Source organism: Manis javanica, chromosome 4, assembly GCF_040802235.1.
Source record: "Manis javanica isolate MJ-LG chromosome 4, MJ_LKY, whole genome shotgun sequence".
NCBI lineage: Eukaryota > Metazoa > Chordata > Mammalia > Pholidota > Manidae > Manis > Manis javanica.
Genome location: NC_133159.1, coordinates 146,072,184 through 146,095,218, shown reverse-complemented (window position 1 = coordinate 146,095,218; position 23,035 = coordinate 146,072,184). Strand labels below are relative to the sequence as shown.

The 23,035-nt window shown below is 35.2% G+C and overlaps 1 protein-coding gene across 24 annotated transcripts in view; it reads right to left on the bottom strand.

The window, feature by feature from the left end:
- Window positions 1–23,035, bottom strand: part of BCAS3 (BCAS3 microtubule associated cell migration factor) — a 632,290-nt gene that overhangs the window by 251,954 nt on the left and 357,301 nt on the right. For all 24 annotated transcript variants that reach the window (XR_012130638.1, XR_012130636.1, XR_012130640.1 and 21 more), the window contains 2 exons: window positions 5,183–5,283; window positions 2,767–2,963 (listed from right to left, as the gene is read on the bottom strand). Coding sequence is in view for 18 of the 24 variants with exons in the window: in XM_073235300.1 (XP_073091401.1) it covers window positions 2,767–2,963; window positions 5,183–5,283 (298 nt within the window). In the remaining 6 variants the exon portion in view is untranslated. The remainder of the gene's footprint in view (window positions 1–2,766; window positions 2,964–5,182; window positions 5,284–23,035) is intronic.

Below are 23,035 nucleotides of genomic sequence, written 5' to 3'. Positions count from 1 at the left end.
TTAATTCAATTTATTTTGTGGTTTCTGAATAATCCAGAGTAGAGGGTGGGGTGTGGATGGGGTATAGATGAAACAATACTAGCCATGAATTGAGGTGTTGAAGCTGGACAAGAGATATATGGGGGTTTATTCTATTTTATCTTTAACTTTACATGTTTACATATATTTGAAATTTTTTCCATAATAGAAAAATGAATAAATAAATAAAACAAAACTGGTAGGAGTGATGGAAATGTTCTGGAATTAGATAGAGGGGATGTTGCCCAACATAGTGAATATAATACAAACCACCAAATTGTACAGTGAATTTTATGCTATGTGAATTATATATCAGTTAAAATAAATAACATGAATAAGGTCTGAAGATCTCATATATAGCATGGTGCCAATAGCTGATAACACTGTATTATGTAACTGATATTTGCTAAAAGAATGGAATTTAAATATTCTCCCCATAAAATCACAATTTATATATAAAATATGTGAGCTGATGGATGTGTTAATTAACTACATGAAAAAATAAAATAAAGTAAAATAATAAAATGAAATAAAATGTAATTTCTCAGGAGCAAATCTTGAGTGGAACATTAGACTTTGTATCTCGCTTCTTGTATATTATATATTTTTCAAGTCTTTTAATAAATATTTTATTGACCTGTTTTGCATTTTAAATTATTGCTCCAAGTTAGGAGCTGCTATGAAGTGAAGCCCTGCTGGACTCCCTTATGGATACAATCAACACTATACCTGCATGCTCCCCATTTTGGTTAGGATGCAGGGAGGCAGACTATCACAGCGCTACATAATTCCTAGTGAGATTTAATGGGCACAGCACAGAATACTTGGTGTAAAAGGTCAGTTGAGCCAAAAAAATTATAAATAAAGGCTTCGCTATGTAAAGGAAAAAGTAAGGCCACAGCCACAGTGCCACTGTGGCTAAAGAAAGGTAAGGAACTGGGGTAGAGGGATAGTAAACAGCAACGAGAATATAAACAGTTGGGTTTCTAATTGGATGCTGAATGGGTAATGGTACTAAACAAAGCAAATAATTGAAATAGTGTAGGTCAAATCTGAATTTCCCATTAAACCTGTGTTCTAATGGGGATTAAGGTTTTAACCAAGGGCCTGACCTACACACTCAAATTTTTAAATATAAATTACAAGGGCAGAAATTTATAAACCTGCAAAATAAAACAAAGTATATAAAGTTTATGTGTGTCCATAAACAGGACAATATTTTAATCCAACATAAACAATTTTAAGTCATTCAGATAATACATACTGAGAGCTCTTCAATATACAGAAAAAGTTCCTGAGGAAAATTCTAGCAGGAATTTAGCTTTGTCTGAAGAAACAAGTTAGAGAGCTTAGACAAAGGTCTATGCCTGAAGTCAAGAGTAAGAGAGCTGGAGGAGGTCACAAAACAGAGGACTAGAACTCTACATACAGAAGCTAGAGGTGTCCTCCAAAGAAAAGGGGGACAGGGTCTTGTTATAGCAGTGGGTGACAGTCATCAGAAAAAAAAGTTAAATAGGGTCGCATGAATAATTCAGCAAGGAGAATGAACAGTTTTATGGTTACCTGTCTCAAATGCCTTATTATTAACATTTGAGTAACCGAATGACTTACAAACATGAATGACTATGCACTGAATCACTAAGTTGAGGACTGACTCAACTGGACTTCCTGAAAATGGATTGACTATCTAAACTAGATGCTATTTTACAACTGGTACCAGTGAAAACTGGCCTAGCACCTACTGCATTTCACTATTGCCTGACATCTTGGGGAAAAGTGCCATTTCTAGAAAGATGAAGAAAATATGCTGGACAAAAAACCCCAAAATTTTTGGAAGAAAATACAAGATAAAAGGCAAACTAAACAAACAAAAAACTAAGACACTAAAAAAGTTATTAAAGGACACATGGTCCATTATATGAATTAGCTTGAAGAAGAAACATCTAGGCCCAATCCACCTCTGTGTTGTTATTAAGCCTTTGTGTTGTTATAAAGATTTGTTACTAATATTGACAAAAAGGTAGATAAAAACATATTTCTAACATATGATTGGGATACATTTTACACAAATTTTATAAAGTGATACAAAGAAAAGGTCAAAAGGCTAGTTTAGAGTCAAATAAAGATACATTATAGAACTTTTTTAAAGAGCAGGCAAGGAAAGGAAGATTATATTCCATTAGACTAAACCCTTCACCCTAATGTGTCAAGTCTTGTTGTAACAAATTAAACCGCTAAGCAAACCTGAGACTACAAAAGTCAAAAAGTTCTCCGTTGCATTTAAAAAAACCCTAATGATAAGAGTATGTTGTAAACCTTGTATTATGAAGCTTGCAAGTAAGAATCAGAGAATACAGATGATAAAAATAACACCTAAAAGAAGGATTATGCAGGATGAGGACAGATGAAGTTTAGTTAAAAGATGAAACATCAGAAAGATCCGGAAAGGAGGATATCATCAGACTTGAAGCAATTAGAAATATGAGTAAGGCAGCACAAAATGGCATGGCTTTAGGAAGTGTACTGAATGGAAGATTTAGGGAAGTACAATCTGAAACACAAATGTTTATTGGATGTGATAAGATCGCACATGTGATCCCCAGTGATAACAGTGAACCACAAGCGACCATGCATGTATTCTGCAACATGATACTGTGCCAAAAAAGAAAATGTAAATATTAACTAAAATGCTCATTACAAATGAATATATTAGCCAAGTCAAATCATTCCCTAGTTCTTATTTCTTACCTGAGACTATTGAGATCAAGATCATCTGTATCAAAATCCAAAAGGGGCTGTGGAGTATCACTTGGACCATGAGACTGCAGCACAGATGAACTGGATGATATAACTGTGGTCTGGCCTGAGGGGTGGATGGTTTTGAACTGGAACTGTGGACCCATCCACAGACGTCTGTGGGGTCCAGTGTGCGTTACAATTTCTACCTGAAACAAATCAGGAATCATGATTGAAATGTATTATGGCCTCCCTCTGAAACCATCCACAATTCCCCCCATCCCGGTCTCTGGGCTCATTGTCCAAGAAGCCCATCTTAGCCAACTGGGAGAGGGACAAACGTGATGATAGTCACAGTCAGCGCCCTAGAAACAGGCATCTTGCATTCACTCTATACAGTACTTACCACTTTGTGGACATGCACTGAATACTATACCTATCAATCCACAAATTAAAAGTAATCCCTTCACTGAGGATCAAGCTCATAACAAACCTGAAGTTGTTCTTGAATTATCAAAGGAAAAGAAAAGGTCTGAAATAATGTTTACACCCAAAGCCAGTTTCTTTCCACAATTAAATGTTACAATATTTATTGCCCTAAAAATCCCCCCAAATCAATCTCTAAATAAAAGATAGCATTATATACTTTTCTCTCAAACTAGATTTGTCTTCAAAATACCATTACTTAGAGTGTTTTCTCAACTACTATGAACTCTGAAGTAAGTATTTTAAGGGCTACAAAACAGTAAGACCAAAATGCTTTATCAATTACATCCTCTATGGAAAGAGGTAGGGAATGTTGCCAATATTATGGTAAACATTTTAAAGACAAAGTAGACAGCAGAAGACGCTGGGTAAAGACCTGCAAATAAACATATTATATGATTTTACAAATGAGCAAGTTGAGTAAGAGACTAAATATGTAAACCTTTGGTGAAAGACAGTTTCTCAGTGTCTTACAACTGCTGTATCCAAGTCTGTATGTATATGTTACTGCCTTCCCATGTGCCTTATTTTTGCCCTGAGTTCTTTTATATTTAGTCACATTTCTCTGCAGTGATTAATTCTTAACAAAACATAAGTGAAAAGGTTCACAGAGTGCATCCCTGTGTTTGTAAGTCCTAAAGGGCAAAAGCATCACGCTCTTGCAACAATATTCACATTCTCACTCATTACAGGGAGAGAGCTTCTCAGATTTAGGACAGTGATTTCTGATTGAAGTAGTTGTATTCAGCAATGTAAATTAGGCCATGGATAAAGCATTCTGTGTATTTTAAGCTCAAAACCATCAGTGTCACAGAGCCGAGAGGTAAACAGATGCCTGTGCAATTTCACTGAGGCGATGGCCAGATGTTCCTATTCACTCTCCTGTTGTCTGCAGTACAAACATATTGTATATACTTTCACACTGACAGCACACATTACCCCTTTTCTCCAATTGAAAAGTTGAAGTGAAGGACAGTAGTTTCTTAGCCAGCATTTTTTTTTTTAACTTTTATCATGGTATCCTCAAGAAAGGATGGACCTCCGTATGCCAGGAACTGAAGCACCAGAGCTCCTTTGAGGGGCTTCCTGGGAGTTTTTGGTGTAATGAAATATTATGACACCTAGAAACAATCTGATTCTCCAGCTTCCAGGTTCGCTTCCGTTTTTCAGGCTACCCTCTCTGAGAATGCAGTGAAACTGTACAGGCCTCCACTGAGACACCTGCTAATGAAAAACTGCTGGACTGGTCATCCGAGGCAGCTCATTAACTTCACCAAATGATGTCAGACTTGAGGCAGACACAATGATGCATTTATAATCTCATCATTTTGAAATTTTCCCAGGTATCTTTTATTTCAAAGCCCTTGAGATGAAGAAAACTTCAGCTGGTAAAGGAGGGGGGAATGGCCAGTTGAAGCTGTTAAGAATGGGCTTAGAGAGCACTGGAAGCAGCATTTCCTGAGCTTAGGAAAGGAAACCCAGTCAGGCCCATCAGGACCTGTGCAGTTTGGAGTGCTGAACTTTCCTAGTCAAAGTATAGGCCCAATCTTCAGAAAATGTTGGCTCCACACTATTGGAAGTCTTCAATGTTTTAACAAGGACAATTCTTATTTTAATCCAAAGAGTTCATCTAAAATCCTAGTTCTAAAGGATATAAATGGATTGTTTGAAAGGTAAGCATATTTTATACCCTCTGTATGAAAGTTAATGTACACACACCTGTAAATAAATGTGTGTGTGTGTAAAATGCATGAATATGCATCCCTGAAGCGTTATTTATGAGAAATTCCTAATATGGAAAGGCAATTGATTAATTCTTGGTGATCTTAAAAAGAGTTCTCAGTTCTGCCCCTTTTCTTCTAAAAAAATAAATTCAAGAATACAATGAGACAATGGATTTCTGTCTTCTTAACTTTACTAGGCCATACATTCAGAGTTTTACCTGAGAAAGCCATTCTTCATCTTGCTGTCCACTGTGTTCGGAGGCTGAACTGTCACAGGAGCCGCGCCGGGCCGCGGGCCCTGGGCTCCCGGCGGGGGCCGCTGCAGAAGGAAGACAACATGCTTAGACGGCTCCAGCCGAGGCGTGGGGAAACTAACGCGGGCAAGCCCGTCACGGATACTGTGGGGATTTACACGATAAAATATTACATTTAATACTCAAAGGTAATTCAAATAATTAATGAGCAGGAAAAACCACATTTTTAGGAATAAGAAAGGTCTCCAATTAAAAGTAAACTTTAAAAAATATAGGAATTTCGTTATGACGTAGATCACTAGAAAAGAAACAACTAACTGCATCATAACAGTATAAGCATGTTAAGGAGCAATACAGTTCTGTTGCTATGTACACCAGTGTATTTCCAAGCCTTCAGTATGTAGGACATTTCAATCACCTCCAATTAGCAAAAAAAATTAATTTGCTGCAGTTCCTATCATTGGAAGCAATTTAAAAACAAATTATCAAATAATATGATTCTTTAAGAGTTTATTTGATAACCTCATATAAATGAAAAGCATAAAAGTAATTTTTAATTTGATAACACTTTTAGTTTCTGAAGCATTCCATTTGTCCTAAGAAATATTTCCTTTTCTTGGATACTTCAGTAGTGGCCCTGATACTTAAGTGATTGAATATAGTCTTAAAATACAAAAAGTTTACTTTCTCTTACAAAGAGGAACCTTTGCTTAGTCAAAGCAATAAAATGATTCAACAAACATTATGGAGGTTCTACAGTGAACCAAATATTACCCAACAAAAACCTAGCCTCTTTTTTAAAGTCTCATACTACTTACTTGCTGAGCTTTGTTATAAAATAGACTTTACTTTTTAGAACAATTTTAGGTTCACAGCAAAACTGAGCAGAAGATACAAACATTTCCCATATGTTCTCTGCCTCCATATACCATTTTGATGCTAAGAGAAATAAAGCAATGAAGTACTTGGGGTAGTAGAGAAAAGAAAAAGAAAGGAAAAAAGGAGAAAAAGAAGTAGATGAATATTAAAGAAATGTAAGAAAAAGAGAAAAGAATGAGAAACAGAAAATAATCTCATAATTTCTATCACCTAGAGAGATGTGTATATACACCTCTACAGGTGTATTTTCCTTTGGCTACATTGCTAAAAATGAAATGAAAGGATATGAACATACTTAAATTTCCTAATTCATATTCCCAGAAAGTTATACATACATTTCTATGAACAATGGCTGAAAATGCTAATCTCACTGCACTCTTGCCAGAGCAAAAGTATGGTGAGAAACTGTGTGTCAGTGAAACAGGCATAAATGAAGTAGACAGAGTAGAACCTAGCTAGGGCAAGATTTTAAAGGACTCATACTACAAAAACCTCATGTTAACTCACTAGGAGAGGAGAAATGATACCTACGCCAGTCAATTACTCCTTGGATGGGGATAAATAGTATTAAAAGTGTAAGATTTGCAGTGGTTAAAACAGTTACTAGTTCTTAAAAATCATAGCTCTAGAGCTGACAGGCATGCTCGCATCTGGCACAAAACACAAGTGGTCACCAAAACATAACACCTAATTTCTTATGATTTTGAATGATACCATGAAGAAAAGAATGCTATTGTAATTATATAATTAATACTTACGCATACTCTAGGAAATAATTTTGGTGTGCATTCATTGCAAAACTGGTAAGTACATCTATGTTCGAAAAAGGCTGAGTTGTTTCTAAATCACCTGTCTTCTTTTTAATAAATAACCGTTTTACTAATTTCTTAAAACAGAACAAAGCAAAGGGATCCCTCAAACCCCACCCTCTAAATACTAGTCGAGAGGGTGACCAAGAGTAAATATCTGAAGGTCAGGACACACTTTGGAAAGCAGCTGAGGACGGAGATTTTAGAGAGATGAGGGAATAGGCCATGCATCTAGATATGAGAGAAAAGTGTTACAAAGAGAATATCAAGCATAAGATTTTGGAAGGGAACATAAAGAAAACATCTCAGTAATATAATGGCTAGGTGTGGTGAGGCAGGTTGAGAGTGGAAGATGAGTCAGCAAGGTAAAGAGGGCAGAGAGAGGGCCAGCAGACTGCTTAGGCCTTTTTTGTTTGTTTGTTTGTTTTAATGTGATGGAAAGACAGTGGAAAGTTTTTGGGAGAAGTGAGAAATTATGCTTTTGTGTAACTAGTACCTTATGTGAATCTTTCCAAGAGTTTACAATGCATTCTATATATGCTGAGCTCAGGCTAGCACTCCATAATTATTAAGTAAATGGATAGAGTTTTGGATTCTGGACTAAGTAATGATACCAGAATGGTTGGACATTTATTTATGCTTCATCAAAACAGGATGAACTGAAAAAGAATCCAGTGGCAGGGATGGGGTGAGGAATAAGATTATAAAAGTAAAACAAGATTAGCCCTGAGTTGATCATTGTTGAAATTGGATAATATGTACATAGAGAGTCATTATACTATTGTTTTCTAATTTTGTGTCTGTTTGAAATTTCCTATAGTAAAAAGTTAAAAAAGAAGAAGAAAAAGAATCATCCTCCTCCTCTGCTTTCCAAAGAAAGTGGTAAAAATACCAAAATATATGTCTATGAAACATTAAATCTGATACCTAATTAGAATTCCTAAATAGAGATTGTAAGAGTTCCATATCTTCTATACATTAAAAAATATTTTCCAATTAAGAAAGCTCTGGAGCATACAGAAGACAACATAAAAAATACAAGTCTAACTGGATAATAATTTTCAACATAAAGTATCCTTCCCTCTCATTCACATTTCTATATATTTAAAAACTGTCCTCAGTCCATGTATGAACATTCCCTGTGGAAGCAATGACATACTAGGTCACATAAAAAAAGAATTCAAAACCTTGACCCCAGGATAAGAGTAAAAGATTTAAAGTGATAATTAAAAGCAAAGCTTCCATGCTCTCTAATCAGCTATTATTAGGAAAGATATTCTGACATTGGAGCAAGAGTGCCTTAGATAGTAAGAGGAAAAAAAGAGGGTCCCTGAGGAAGGACAGGAAATGGCAGAACCCAAGAAGGAATTTTAGGATGAAGAGCTGTGGGAAATTATATCTTTGTTGTTGAGCAGAAATCAAGGAAAAAGCAAGAGATCCCCACACAGTATAAGCATGGAATAGGCATGCACATAGTGTGTCTACACAGCTGAAACTGTGACAACCTTTCTAAATTCCTCCTGGATCAGGTTAGAGTAATATTTACTATGTGTCCAAAAGTAATATGGACAAGGTCCAGAGAAGGGACAGGCTTTGAAAACGCTTTGAAGTAGAAACTAGGACAGATGCTGCCGAGACCTATCTGAGCCACTAACTAATGATCGAGCGTCTCAGTAGCGACAATGAGTATGAATGTCCTCAACTCTCCCATCTCATATCTTTGTACTCTGTAAGCCCTCTGGGATTTCGATGTGATTTTAGAGGGGGTTATAGTTGATTGAGATTCATTTTTCCACATTTGTTAGAATGGAGGCACAAAAGAGAACTTACTTAAGAGAGTTTATTTTCAGAAAAATAAAGTTACATATCTTGCAAGCCTGAGTTTAATGGACAAATGTACATATCTTCTACCTAAAGAAAAATGTTTAGGAGCTTTTACATTCATCAACTGTTCTTAGATAATTAATAAACTTGGGACAGAAGAAGACTCTGGAATTTTGAAATAAAAATCTCAGCCATGTTCTATACCTAACTTTAGTACAGTAATTTTTTAAAAATTCAAAAGAAGCCTATCCATCTGACTGAAAAGGATACACTGTCAATTTATTTCAGAGAAAACAACTTCAGAAGCACTGCCTCTCTACACACAGGCATTTGATAAGTATAGATCAACAAGCAAGGGCAGGATGAACAGGTCATTATGAGGTAACTGTGAGCCAGACTTTGTTTATATTGTGTACTCAGGAAAGTAGATGATGCTTCTAGTGAGTAAATAAAAGCTAAAAAAAACCATTAAGTATATTTTGCTGTCTTACAGTGATACATGGGTGTGTGTGTATGTCTGTGTGTGTTTCTATGTATATATTTATGTTTTTTATGTGTGTTTATATGCAAAGCAAACAAAAACAAAGCTGCTTCAGCACTGACCTTTGCAGATTAGTCCTGTTAATCTAAACCCAAAAACTTGCAAGTCAGTAGAACAACATAATTAAAACTATGAACAGAAAGATTAAACCGCCCTTAGATAATGCCCCTAAATATGAATCCCACATAAGAAAATTCTCTATATTCCAAAATAGAAAATGTGAATTCACAATATAACTTCTCAAATCTATGAACAGCTTGCAAGAGTTCTCTGGTTTTTAATTTTTAGATGTCTTCTGCATCATAATGTTAAGAATCAATGGGTAGAATTTTAACAAATTATCCACATAAAATATAGATTTATGAGTTAGAGAAAATTAAAAGTATTGGTTTAGAAGCTATTAAACTATAGGTACAAAGTATTAAGCCATTCAAATAATAATTGTTAAAGAATTATAAACACTATTAACAGACATCTAAAGTGACACTCTTTTTAACACGACTAATGCAATCAAAATAGACTAATACTCGTTAGGATATGCAGGTTTGAGTCAAGTTCCAAGAATGAGTAATTACTGGTCCTGGAGAAATTTAAACCTCTTAACATTTCAGGGTGTTTTCTCCAAAACAATAACAGTATACCCTAAATTCCAAGGAATCAGATTCTTTCTAAAATACCAAAAAGTAACAGCTAGATCTCAGTAACCTAAGTTCATCTGCAAAATCTAGTCTTTCAGGTAGAAGACAGAAAGTATGTTTTTATCATTAATACACTGAATATACTTTATATCAGGACAGGTAATTACCGTTCTTGGTATACTGGGCATGGTTTAGATATTTAGGAGAAATCACATCTCCTAACTATGGAGTTTACAACAAGGTATATAGGGTCTAGATGTTCTCTTAAGATGAAAGAATATAAAGAATTATTTCCCCACAGAACAAGTATTTGCTTTTAAACTATTGAAAGAAAAAAGATTTAACAACGCATATCAAAGTTAAAAGACTAAGTACAATATGGGTTATAAGCATCCTTTTTATATAAATTAACACAAAGCACAATACTGAACAACAAACAGTTATTGTTTATTAAGCCAATAAAGGGAAAACCTAATTGGGTCTGTTTTGTTCTTGTTCGATTCTTCCATACAATGCTTGAACTCCCAGTAATAAATTCTCTGAGCTGGAGCTCTGGAAGCTTCAGAGGACATAGCTAATCAACTACAGGCTCTGCTGCTAGTGAACTCCATGCTCCCAACTTTAGAAGATGTTAAAAAGCTGTTCTACTCCCTGAAATGAATCTCCATTTTACTGGAATCAGGGAAATCTGCTTCTCAAACAAGGGGGAAAAGGCTGACCCAAATGGTGTCTATTTTATTTGTGTGTGTTTCTGTTGAAAAACCTAAAATATGTTTACATGCTATATATCTAGATCTAGAAAAAAACTCAGAGAGTCTTTTAATATGAAGAAACAAAGATGGATCCAGAGGTTTTTATTTGCAGAAGTGAGAGTGAGCTGGGTCACACTGGCAGCTGAGTGGACAGTGGAATAACCTATTCTTCAGTCATGACGAAACACAGCGTTTGTTTTCCCCTATTCTCTACCACATCCCCACCAATCCTCTGCAAACAATAAAACCCTTACCATGCTGAAGTCTTTAGTGGAGACCTGAGAAGTGAATAATGTTGTGCCAGCATTATCCAGTCCTTTAGGTTATTTAGGGGAACAACATTCCTTTTTCCAGCAACAGAGAAATTTGTGAGTTAAATGACATCATGCTGCCTTGAATGAAACAGCTCAAGCTCAAAGTTCACCCAAAGGCCAACAGTGATAAACTCTCATCTAAGGACAAACCTCAATATATTTTTTTGGTACTTATTAAAAACAGCATTTATATAGCAGCCATATAATAAGAAAGGGTTCTTTACCAAACTCTGTTTCTGATCAGAAAGTACTCAGGATCTAAGGGAGAAATTCTGCTTGGGAATGTACTTTCTTAGTAAAGAAACAAAAATTTGCCTTTTAAAAAGAAAGGCTCAAAGGCACATATTCCAAAAGCAAGATGGTCTAAGGCATTTCCAATGAACAAACAATTCACAAAAGAAGAAATACAACAGCCAACAAACATATGTAAATAGTGGTAATCAGAGATTTGCAAATTAAAGTAAGTTATGCAGTTAAGTTATGCCTTCATATTATAAATTGGCAAAATAACTCTGAATTACTTTAAAAAGGCAGAAGCCTCTCAGGTCAAATCTAGCTACCTTACAAAATGAACAGAATTTTTATTCTTACTTAAGGGAGTAACTATTTCTACCAAAACCTAGAAAGTTCTCTCTCTGACTTATAAATGTTTCAAATGTTTCAATTTAAATGTAAAGGAATTCACTGATTTCATTCCCAGAGCAGTTAAGCTCTGGGAATGAGCATTATATGTTACTGGCTATTCTGTTTATTAGGAGCCATTTCTTGTACCAGCTGAAGTGTTACAATACATAAAAGGGAACAAGCTTTACCTAAGTTATATATTAAACGGATCAATGATCTTCCTTGCACCCTGACCCTGTGGTACCATAGATGTTCTCTAATTAATTATTAAAGTTTTCTAACAGTCAGTCATTGTACATCTCTGGTTTCACTTTCCTTTTATTCCACATTCCCAGAAGAACAGTCACAGGCAGTATATAACTACAAAAATGACATATCCTCATTGCCTATGAGATAATAGATTTCACCGAGAAACCGACGACACTGGGTGCATCTCCTCCCTGCCTCCCTCTGTCTCCTTTCTCCTTCCCCCTAAGTATCATATAATATTCCCATCGAAGACATAAATTAAGGAGCTTTCATTTTTTGTTCTTGCTGCCATAACAGGCATTCAGCATCTGGACAAGTTATACCTGGAGGTAGTCTGGTTTTAGTTTTTGGTTTTGCTCCTCAGGGTAACCCTAAATATCATAAAATGGAAAGAAAGAATGGAACCTTCTGGTTTCATGCCACCACCAAAATCAGTTACTCTACTAAAAATCTCAAACTCCCCATATACTTGTGAGAACTCAACAGACTGCAGCAATCCCTTCAAAACATTTGCAGTTAAGGTCAAGGTGGAATTTATTTGCCTGGAAAAATAAACACAATGCCTATTTAATGTGTATTATGGCAACTCAATTCACAGTACAACTGCATTATACATACATCAAAACAACGGCAGGACAGCTAGAAAAGTGAGTCCACCCTTACATTTCAAAGGACCATATTAAGACCGTATAACTTGCCTGTAGCTTATGGTTAACAACTTTGTCTTTCCAAGACATAAATTTAAATAATAACAAAACTATTCTTATCAAAGCTCACCCTTACAGAAGTGTATAACACAAGGCATTAGTTAAAGCAATTGCCTCCTGGGAGGGGATGAGGATGGCTGGGGACAGGGATGACTTAGTTTTCAATAAATATTCCTTGGAACCTTTCAAACTGCATATACCATCTACCTATTTAAAACTTTGTATTTACAAAAAGTTGTGGAATAAGCACACTACAATGGACACAGTGCAGTCAATCCAAGAAGTAAAGCCATCAGAGGCCTATCAATGAACGAGGAAACCAATGCGAGAAACAAAAGCTCAGCTTACTGCATAGTGACTCATGCAGCCCCTTCCCCGCTAATTTCTTAAGCTTAGTGCTATTTTCTTTTAAAAGGGAGGTGAAAGTGCCTATATACATTCTCTTGCTCACTCAATCCATATTTATCTATTTATCATTGCCTCTGTATTTACACACACACACATCAAATACAAGACCAGCTTCTAGCAACTGCTGAAGTACACATGGAAACGTGTGTTTTTGTGGAGGGAAATGACTGTTTGCTGGAAGCTAGAGGCTCTCCTAGGGCTAAATCTGTGTAGAATTATGAGCTGTGATCATTCAGTAGTAGCAACTGTATTCTCATTCCTAACCCTGTATGTTAGATGCATTTCTTTCAGGAATAATCAATTCTCCATTCTAAATTCAAGGAATGCTCTAAAACATAGTATCTTCTATACGAGACTAAAATGAGTAGAGGAATGCAGAAACTACTGCAAATTGATGTGTTAAAGGTAAGAAATCACTGTTTTAGGTCATTAAACTGCATTTAGTCATTAACATACCAATTTGTACAAGTAGACAACAGACCAGTTACTGTAAACTTATTGTCCTTGATCCCATCTACAATGGCACAGCTGAAGAGCAAAGAGTCTAATGTACTCAGTCCAGGCTCCACAATAAAGTCTCCACAATAAACAAAAACGGAAGGAAGGGGAGTTGTTTGTAAACGTAAAAATGTAAAATGAGCACGAAAAAAATTTTGCAAAGGCATAATGCAGCTTCTTCCATGCTTCACTTATTTATTATCTAGTTACACGCTAGATAAGTCCAGATCATTATACAGCAGGAAGAATTAAGTGCAGATTTTCTCTTGCCTAAGCAAAAGAGGTAAAGTTCTCTTGGCATGCAGAGTTAAAAGCTTTTAGACATGGAAGACATCAACGTTTTCAACCTATACTTAAGAACATAATTTAAAATCTTTCCAAACAATCATTAAGGATCCATAATGTGTGCCCTATAATAGAGAAACTCAATGTTCAAGATTTTACCTCTAAATAAATCAGAAAATTCACACAACCAAGAGGACAGGGGAAAGAATAAGACAGAGTACTAGCCCACAACCATCATAGGGTTTTCTCTTTCCAAGTGCAAGAGAACATTTCTAAGGCTTGCTCTCCCTTCTACTACTCCACAATATAAAACCACTGGAAAGAGTTATCTCCACAAACTGTTGCCACTGCATCCCTTCTGTATTATGTAATAACATTGTGAGCATGTTTTTTTTTTAACTCCCTGTATTAGATTCATATTAAAGTATTCATAGGAGAAAGGATACAATAGAGGGTGGCTTTCACATAATATTTTATTCACCATACATTTATAAAAATATATTTTAAGGGGAAAGAAGAAACAAGAATGACAGAATGTTGTTAACTGTTGAAGCTGCGCAACAGGTAGATTTACGACACTATTCCCTCAACTTGTGTGTATGTTTGAACGTTTCCATATAAAAAGAAAATGTAAAGATTTCTGTGTGGATGTTTGAAAAAAAACTGAGCAAACATTTCTTGGTCTGCAGACTGACCCAGAGTCACCTTGACTCTTTTCTTGGATAGGGTCTGAGATACACGAAGCATTCAGGACTGTTGTTTGCAAATGGCACTATATGGGGAAGGATCATCCATATCAGCACCTTTAGCTCTTGTTTACTGTATAACATTTAATTTCTGTCCTCTGAACAAACTGAAATAGTCCAGCCTTACTTCCTCCTTTTTTTGCCTTCTTTCTTTGCTTTCTTCCCTTCCTCTTCCCTTCCCTCCTTCTACTCTCTCATTGCTTTCTAAAAATTTTCTAAAAACCTAATTACTATCATATAATTACATATTTATTGTAAAGTTCAAAGAATGTGGAATTAAAAATGAAAGACCCACTAGAATAGTAAAAAGTGGTTCCAATGATAATTTCAGAAAATCAAATGTTCTGGCATTTCAGAAGTCTTAAGGTTGCGAATCTTACCTTTTTTAGGTAAAAATTTCAGTGTCTTAAGGCAAGTAAGAAAAAGAACTTCCAGACTAAAGCCTTTCAGAATGCAGCAGACACAAAGAAACATCATTCCTTACGAATTGCTAAAGTGATGATGATGCTCAAAACAAATAGGTATAAGAGAAATTTTCCATTTGCATCAATAAATTAGAATTGCTAAAGTAAAATTTATTTCTATAGCTTTGAAAATGCACATATTAGTATAAAGCCATACTTGTCTAGATGACCACTTAAGAACAGAAGACTACAAATGTGTTCTCTTTACTATGTTTAACAAAAAAGCATTTTTAGCTGGGCCACCTTGTAGTATGTCAGTCATAAAGCCCTTGGAATTGAGAGCGGCAAGGGAGATCTCAAAGGAGAACAAGGACACTATTTCTGTTGACACCATCTACAATCAACAGCTATCATTAGTTAGTTTTTATTCTATCCAAAACAATGCGTGAAGCTTTTTGGATGACTAATCTCATTTAATCTAACAACAATCCTATAAGGTAGGTATTATTAAACCCCATTTTAAAGATATGTAAAGCCCAGGGAACTTAAGTTATTTGTCCCAAATCACCCAGAAAGTAAATGGCAGAAACGGAATTTAGATCTGAAACTCTAAAGACCACATATTCTTAACCTGAAGCATAAACTGCCTCTATTCATCATGGCTTTACCTAGTAAATTCATTATTTTAAACTAAAATGTTCATATGAAACATGTAAGATGTTTATTCCCAAATATCAATTATATCATTGATTTGGCATCTCTATGATTTCTGTACTTCATATCTCCTTAACTTAATATAATCATTTTTCTCATATTAATCAATATCTATGTATCCTGATCAGAGATACCACACAAAGCTATCAAACAATGGAAAAAAGTTATTCTGACCAGAAGTCTCAACACAGGGAAGTTACAGACATTCAAGGACGCTTTATATGTAATGACAGAAACAAAGAAAGTATGCTGGGCCATACTTTCTATAATACCCTTGAGGAATTAGATTTCACTTTAGGAAATAGTGGTTTGATTTCATATTTAAAGGTATATATGACATAATATATATTTTCCAGGACCACAGGCACCTGGAAAATAGTCTTAAAAGGCAGCAGAGTGTTCAAGAGAAGGAAAAAAACACTAACCTCAAAATATTCCTTATAAATCTTAGCTCTGACCCAGACTTGACATCATACAGGGGCGGTTCTGATGTTCTTCATGTGGTCATAAAATACAAAGAAAGCATAGAAGAAAAGGCAAGAAACTGATGGTATAAAGGCAATGAAGGCAGTTCACTGTTTCTTGTCTCTCCACCAAATTCCATAAAAATCACATGGCAAAGCCCCCTGTCATATGACAACAATAAGGAGAACAGATTCAAACTGCAGACAGACAATCTATGGCATTCACCCACCTCCCTATCCCTCAGTCACTGGGTTGGCTACTCTTAGTAAGAAATGTTTTTTTTTTCTGAAAAGGAGAAATTGATGATAAAAGCTTATACACCATCAAAGCAAAAGTAAAACTCTGGACTTAAATAATGAGAAAGCAAATGTAAGATGGACACATGGAGGTATAACTGAGAACTGAGCAGAAAGGCTGAATTACACAGTTTCCCTGGTTTTTCTCCTTTTCTGGAATAATCACTAAAAACTATTATGCCATCAGGAAAGCCTGAAATTGATAACACAGCAGAAATTACTAGTATTATTTTTATTACTTAAGGGGCAGTGGACAAGAGCAGCCCTTTTATTAATGGCAAAGAGGTGTAGGTACACAAATAAGCAACACTACCATGAAGTAGGGATTTTTGTTTTAACAAAATCCATATTTATATGATTATATTTCCTATGGTTGAGAGCAGATATAATTAATGGATTTCCCTCCTTCTCCTAATGCAGCCATTTGTCAATTCGAATACAGAATGTCCAATCAATTTTGATGTATTTAGTAAGCAATTTGTCAAATGGTGCTATAATCCAGTTAATATATTAATTCTTGTCATGGAGAGAGTTCTGACAACTATATAGTTTTCCATAAATGGTTGGGAGACAAAAATATGTACTGGGACTCAAGGGTCTTTCTTTAGAGATAATACCTCTGTGTCCCAATATTTGAGATCATGCCATAGTATATCTATTACTCAATAAAAAACTGCTTTGCTAGAATAAAGACACCTGAGTTCTACTAGATAGTGTGGTTACTAATTCTTTTCAATAAACTGGGTTTCTTTGAATCCCTGTGTGTCTCATGTATTTTTAATAAAGTAAGCGGGCCAATGTGTGTGACACTGAATATAAAATAAGTAAGCTTCTAAAGAGGAACAGGGCTTAACTAATGAAATGTATGCATCTTAAACTTAAAGAGTACTTCTATAAACATTTTCCACTATCCTCAAAGTTTCTTCATGTGAATCGCTAAAGAGCTGGCTCCCAATCTTACTTTTCCTACCTCAACATACTTTAGGTAAATGACGGAGTCCTACCAGGACTTCAGAGGCACTGCCCTCAGGCTACCCAGTTACTGGTACTCTTGACTCTTGAACGGCTGACCTTCAGGTTACATGGTGTGAAGCTCTGGACATGACAATCTTCTGTGTCATGTATGTATGTGGATATAAATGTATGTCATCCACTAACTGCTATGTTATCTCCATCTTCTCCCAAGCCTAACTATACACTAGGAGCTTGAGACAGAACTAGTAGATGTGCTGAACTTCCCGGTAGCTGGTCCAAATTGATATCACAGAAGAAATCTGGGCTATAGTGACCAAGGAAGAGTCAAATCCCTTCCCAAACTTTTCAGTGGGAGATTTAATCCCTGCCAGTTTGGGCAGAGCAGAAGACAGGTTTCAAACTGTCACAGTTAAACTCCAGAGCTACCCTGGGCATATTTGGCAAATATTTCCCAAAGATGATAATTCTCGCTGTTCGCTATATCCAAATTTTTCTGTATTTCGCTATCAGGAAATGCAAAAGCAGAGATAAAGGCACAGAATTTCAAGAAAACAAAACTGAAAAAAACTGCAAAAATAATTTTGTTTTTTGAAATTAGAAGAAAAAGAAAAAGAAGAGAAAAGGAACACTACATTTATCTTCCAGACATTAGGCTCCCCTTAGCTCATTTATGAACCATGCAAGAGCAAGGGGAAAAAAAATCCATCAGAGTGATTTGGCACAAGGCTGTGTATTTAAAAATCTGCAACGTGTACCAGTCCTCCAGACTACCAGACGTCCAATTGTTTCATGCGTCTGCTGAGAAAGGTGCCCTATGTGTCAGAAAAGCACAATGAATATTTTTCTATGACCCACAGGGCAGAGGTCGCTTATTATAAATGGATAATGAGACCTAATGCAGTGCTCTGAGTATGGACAAAGAAAGGGTCTATCCATGGCCCCTGGTGGATTGGTCATTCAGGCTTTTATTTCCTCTGCACACTTAATGGAGTCAAACAATTGACAGAAATTCTATAGAGAAGGCTGAAACCGAGAGAAACAACTGTATTCTAACTCTGATAGACAGATACAAATAATGACCTTGAAAAGGCGCCAGAACTCCTGTTACCACTAACATAGCAGACAGCTGTAGCATTCTCCCTAAATTCCCATTTAGTCATTTGTTAGCAATTAACCTTACTGATGGAAGTGAAGGCACATCCAACTACGAGCTCCTGCCAGTATCAACCCATTACATTACTGCAGGTAAGCAGACACAGACCACTCTGATATAGCTCCTTATTTGTGGAGAAAAGGGCAAACAGATATCTCCATAACCTCCTTCCCCTATCTCTACTACCCAATTGACAAATTGCACATTCAGGTATATCAGTGTCTGAAAGTAAGAACCTTAAACTCAGGTGAGGTTGAGTAAGTGACATCAGAAGCAGAGATACTCATGGACTAAGGGTTTTATGACCAATAGATTATTTTTCTTTAATCTATCATAATTAATGTCTTATCTCAGTCAAATCTACCAATTTGATGTTATTAAATATTAATAGCATCAATGGAAAAGAATGTATACTCTCAACAGTGCCTGAAAAAAAGCAGGTTATAAAACAACCTGAAGGAACAATAAGCTACCAATATCATTTACATTTTTGTAAAATACAGACAGACATTTAAAAACAGTCCTTTGGAAAAGCTTTACTTTTGTTTCACTTCAATTTTAAGAATAATTATGACAGAAAGGTGGCTTGGCATGCAAACACTCAAATCAAAAATACTAAAGCAAATACAGAAATGCCAAGATTTACTTCAGAATGGAGTATAGGTCATTATGTTGTAATAAAAAGGACTTCAGATGCTGAAACTTCTCAACAATAAATCAGCAGTGACAGAAAAACCCAAGGAACTATTCCATAGGTGTGAAGATCTATGGAAAGACATGGGTATCAGTAAGAAGCATGTATCCCATAAAAACGAAGATGGGAAAAAAGGTAACTAATCCAAACTTTTCAATTCATCATTTATAAAACTTGCAGATTGCTGGTGGTAATTTCATTTAAGTATATGACATCTTTTCATTGAAGAAGAATAGGTATTTAATTTCACAATGTTCCCCAGGATATGTTACACACACACACACACACATACACACACACACACACACACACACACACACACACACACACACGGCTGAATTCAGGGTCACTCTATCTCAAATTTTTAGTCTCGAAGAAAAACAACACTCATTTCATTAAAACACTCATGTCTCTATGGCAGGACATATGTCAGCTGATAAAATTAAATATAGAGAAATCATCAAATATAATTGAATCTGAAGTGGTTTCTTAACTACCTCAGATATTCAAACCTGGATAGAGTGGTATGACACACCCAGTGGCCAACAATGGACTATAAATATTCTTTAAATAAGACCTACATTACACATTTCCTCTACAAGAGAAAAACATTTCTTTCTTCCCCTTCCACCCTACCCAGTCTTGGGCAAATATTTATTATGGACAATGCAAGGAAATATTGTTGAGTACCTCCATCATACTTGGTACATACCACAACAGCGATGCAATCCAGGATGTTAGGTTAAATCTAATATGACATTTGAAAGAGAGCAGCTCAGAAAATTGCTCTATATTTAATTGCTTTTCCAGGTCACTGACAATGACCATGGTAGAGAAGACCAATAATTTTTTTCCTCTTTGTATCAATATGTTCAAAATATATCATCATCATATTATAAAACCAATAAAACGAAAGACTAGTAAAATATTCTAAAATGACTTCATTCTAAATCCAAAAGTGTGGCTTTATGTTACAAGGAAAAATATTTGTTATTTCTGTTCTTTTGGTTGGAGTTGGTAGGCCAGCAGCACAAAATTTAGTTGGGAATGAAGATTTCTTAATTATGTTGCCGATTTGTGACTTTGGTACTTCTAATATCAGTCAAATATCAATACTAGCATTTAGGTACTCTCTATATACCTTTGGTCATTATATACAAATGTATATACCTATAGTCATTATATACAAAGATTAAAATAAAATAAAAATGCTAATGAAGTCGAAGAGATTAGTAAAGCAGTAGTATTTTTTTAAAAGCAGATACATCAATAGAGAACTCAGCTATTCAAAACAAAAAACAAACAAAAAAACCCAGAACTGACTTAGTTCTCTTTGGTATAAAACAAACTAAGATTTTTGTCAAAGCAACACTTACACTTTAAAGTAAGATTCCAGTTAGAATTTTTAGAGTGATTAATACTGGCCTCTTACTTGTCATGCTGTCTAGGGTATCACAGTGGAACCTCATCTCTTCTTTCCACATTCTGTCTGGGATAAAATTATTTCATAGGAAACTTATTATTAATTACCAATTATATGCCCAAAACATCTCAGAGGGGGGGGGGTAAAATCTGTAAGTACACATATAGAAGTTTTGGGGTTATTTCCAAAACATTACTACCATAATATATACTGCATGCACCAAAACTGACCCAACATTGCAATCACCAATTCTTTCTCCTACAATAGGCAACCTACTTCTCCTAATGCTTCTGTGAATGGCATAACCTACTGCCAGGACAGTAGTCCTTTCCTCCTCACTTTTCTTCAGTTACTCCGTGCTGTCCCAAATCCCAGAGAGTCACGCTCCTCTTTCTATGAAATTCAGCCACTTTTCTCCGTCCCTATTGAAATTATCCCCACTAATACTCAACTTCTTCCTTCTTTGCATTTCCATACCAATTAATTAATGTTATTAAATTGGTACACATCACAACGTGTTACAGACATTCCTACACATGTTCCTTATTTCTTAACGTTAAGGTAATGAGCCAGAAGTAAAGTTGGCAGAACTGGTATAATGCAAGACCAAGATAATATATAGGGTTAAAGCATCTGAAGTTTAAGAAATAATTATGATCACACACTTTCACTACTGGTCACATAAGAGAGACTAGGTTTATATTATCTCCTTAAAAAACTAAGGTAGCCCTAAGCAAAAGCCTGTTTTGAGGAAAAAAAGAAACTTAAAAATAAGCATAGAAACAATCAAACTTACTCAAAGTAACTTGACTGCATCCTAGGAATACAGAATGACCCACCACTCAACAACATGAAATTACAAATGCCCAGCCTCCTACAATAATCATTAGGCAAATAAAGAAGCAGGAAAACAACTCAAACCACAGAGAAAAATTAATCAATAGAAACCCCCAGCCCTGCCAAGGAATATCATGATGAAAAGAATTAGCACACAAAGACTCTAAAACAAACAATATACATGATGAGGAAAGAAATGAAAAATATAAAAATATTACAAATATAAAAAATACAAATGGAACTTCTAGAGATTAAAAACATGGTATCTGAAATGACAAGTATGTTGAATAAAATTAATAGCAGGCTAGAAAGACCAAAACAGGAGACTTGATATAGTTAAACACATAGAAATACTAACTACAAGACCAGAGAGAGGAAAACAGAATTTAAAAAATGAAACAAAGTCAGTGAACTGGAAAAATATCGGGTGGTCAACATAGATATAATTGGAGTCACAAAAAGAGAAAAGGGAAACGACAGAAAAAATATTTGTAAGATATAACTTCATATAAATTTTCAAATTTGATGACAATTATAAATCCACAGATTCAAAATCTCACAAACCCTAAGCAGAAAACCACACCACAACATTATGGTTTAGTTATTTTTTCTATTTTTCTACAGTATTTCTATCATTTCTACTGTTTATAAGTTTTCTACTTCACTGATTTTCACTCTGATCTTTATTATTGCCTTTCTTTTGTTTTAATTTGCTCTACTTCTAGTTTCTGAATGTGGAAGCTGAGGTCACTGATTGCAGAACTTTCTCTTTCATAACACAGGCATTTAGTCCTAGAAATTTCCCTCTAAGTGCTGAGTTAATGCCAGCCCACAAGTTATCCTACTTTTCTTTAAACTTTTGAAAATGATTATAGATATATACGAAGTGGCAAAATAGTACAAAGAACTCTTGTATATCCTTCACTTAGTTTCAAAACCAGGAAATTGACATTAGCACAATCCAAAGCCCTTATTCGGATTTCACCAGTTTTACATATACAATTTTATATACAATCATTTTGTGTGTGTCAGAGAATGTGTGTGTATTGTTCTATTCAAACTTATCACATGTTCATTTGTGTAATTTCTATTGCAATCAAGATATATTAACTATTCCCTAACCACAAAAATCTACCTAACCCTTTATACTCATATTCAACACCCTCTCTCCCACTCTGTCTCCAAGCCCTGGTCAACACTAATCTGTTACTCATTTCAATCATTTTATCATTTTTGAGGATGTTATATGAATGGAATCCTTTTTTTTTCTTGGTGCTTTTAAGAGTTGTAGTATGTGAACTTTGAGCCTGGCTTTTTTCACTTGGCATAATGTCCTTGAGATTCATACAACTTGTATGTGTTCTCATTTTCATTCAGTTCAAAATACTTTCTAATTTACCTTTTGATTTCTTCTGTGAATATGTATTATTTGGAAGTGTATTGTTTAGTTTCTAAGTATTTGTGGATTTTCCAGGAATCTATTATTCATTTCTTATTTAATTCCACTGTGGTCAAAGAATATTCTTTGTATAACTTGAAAGCTTTTAAATTTACTGAGAGTTGTTTTATGGCTCAGAAGATG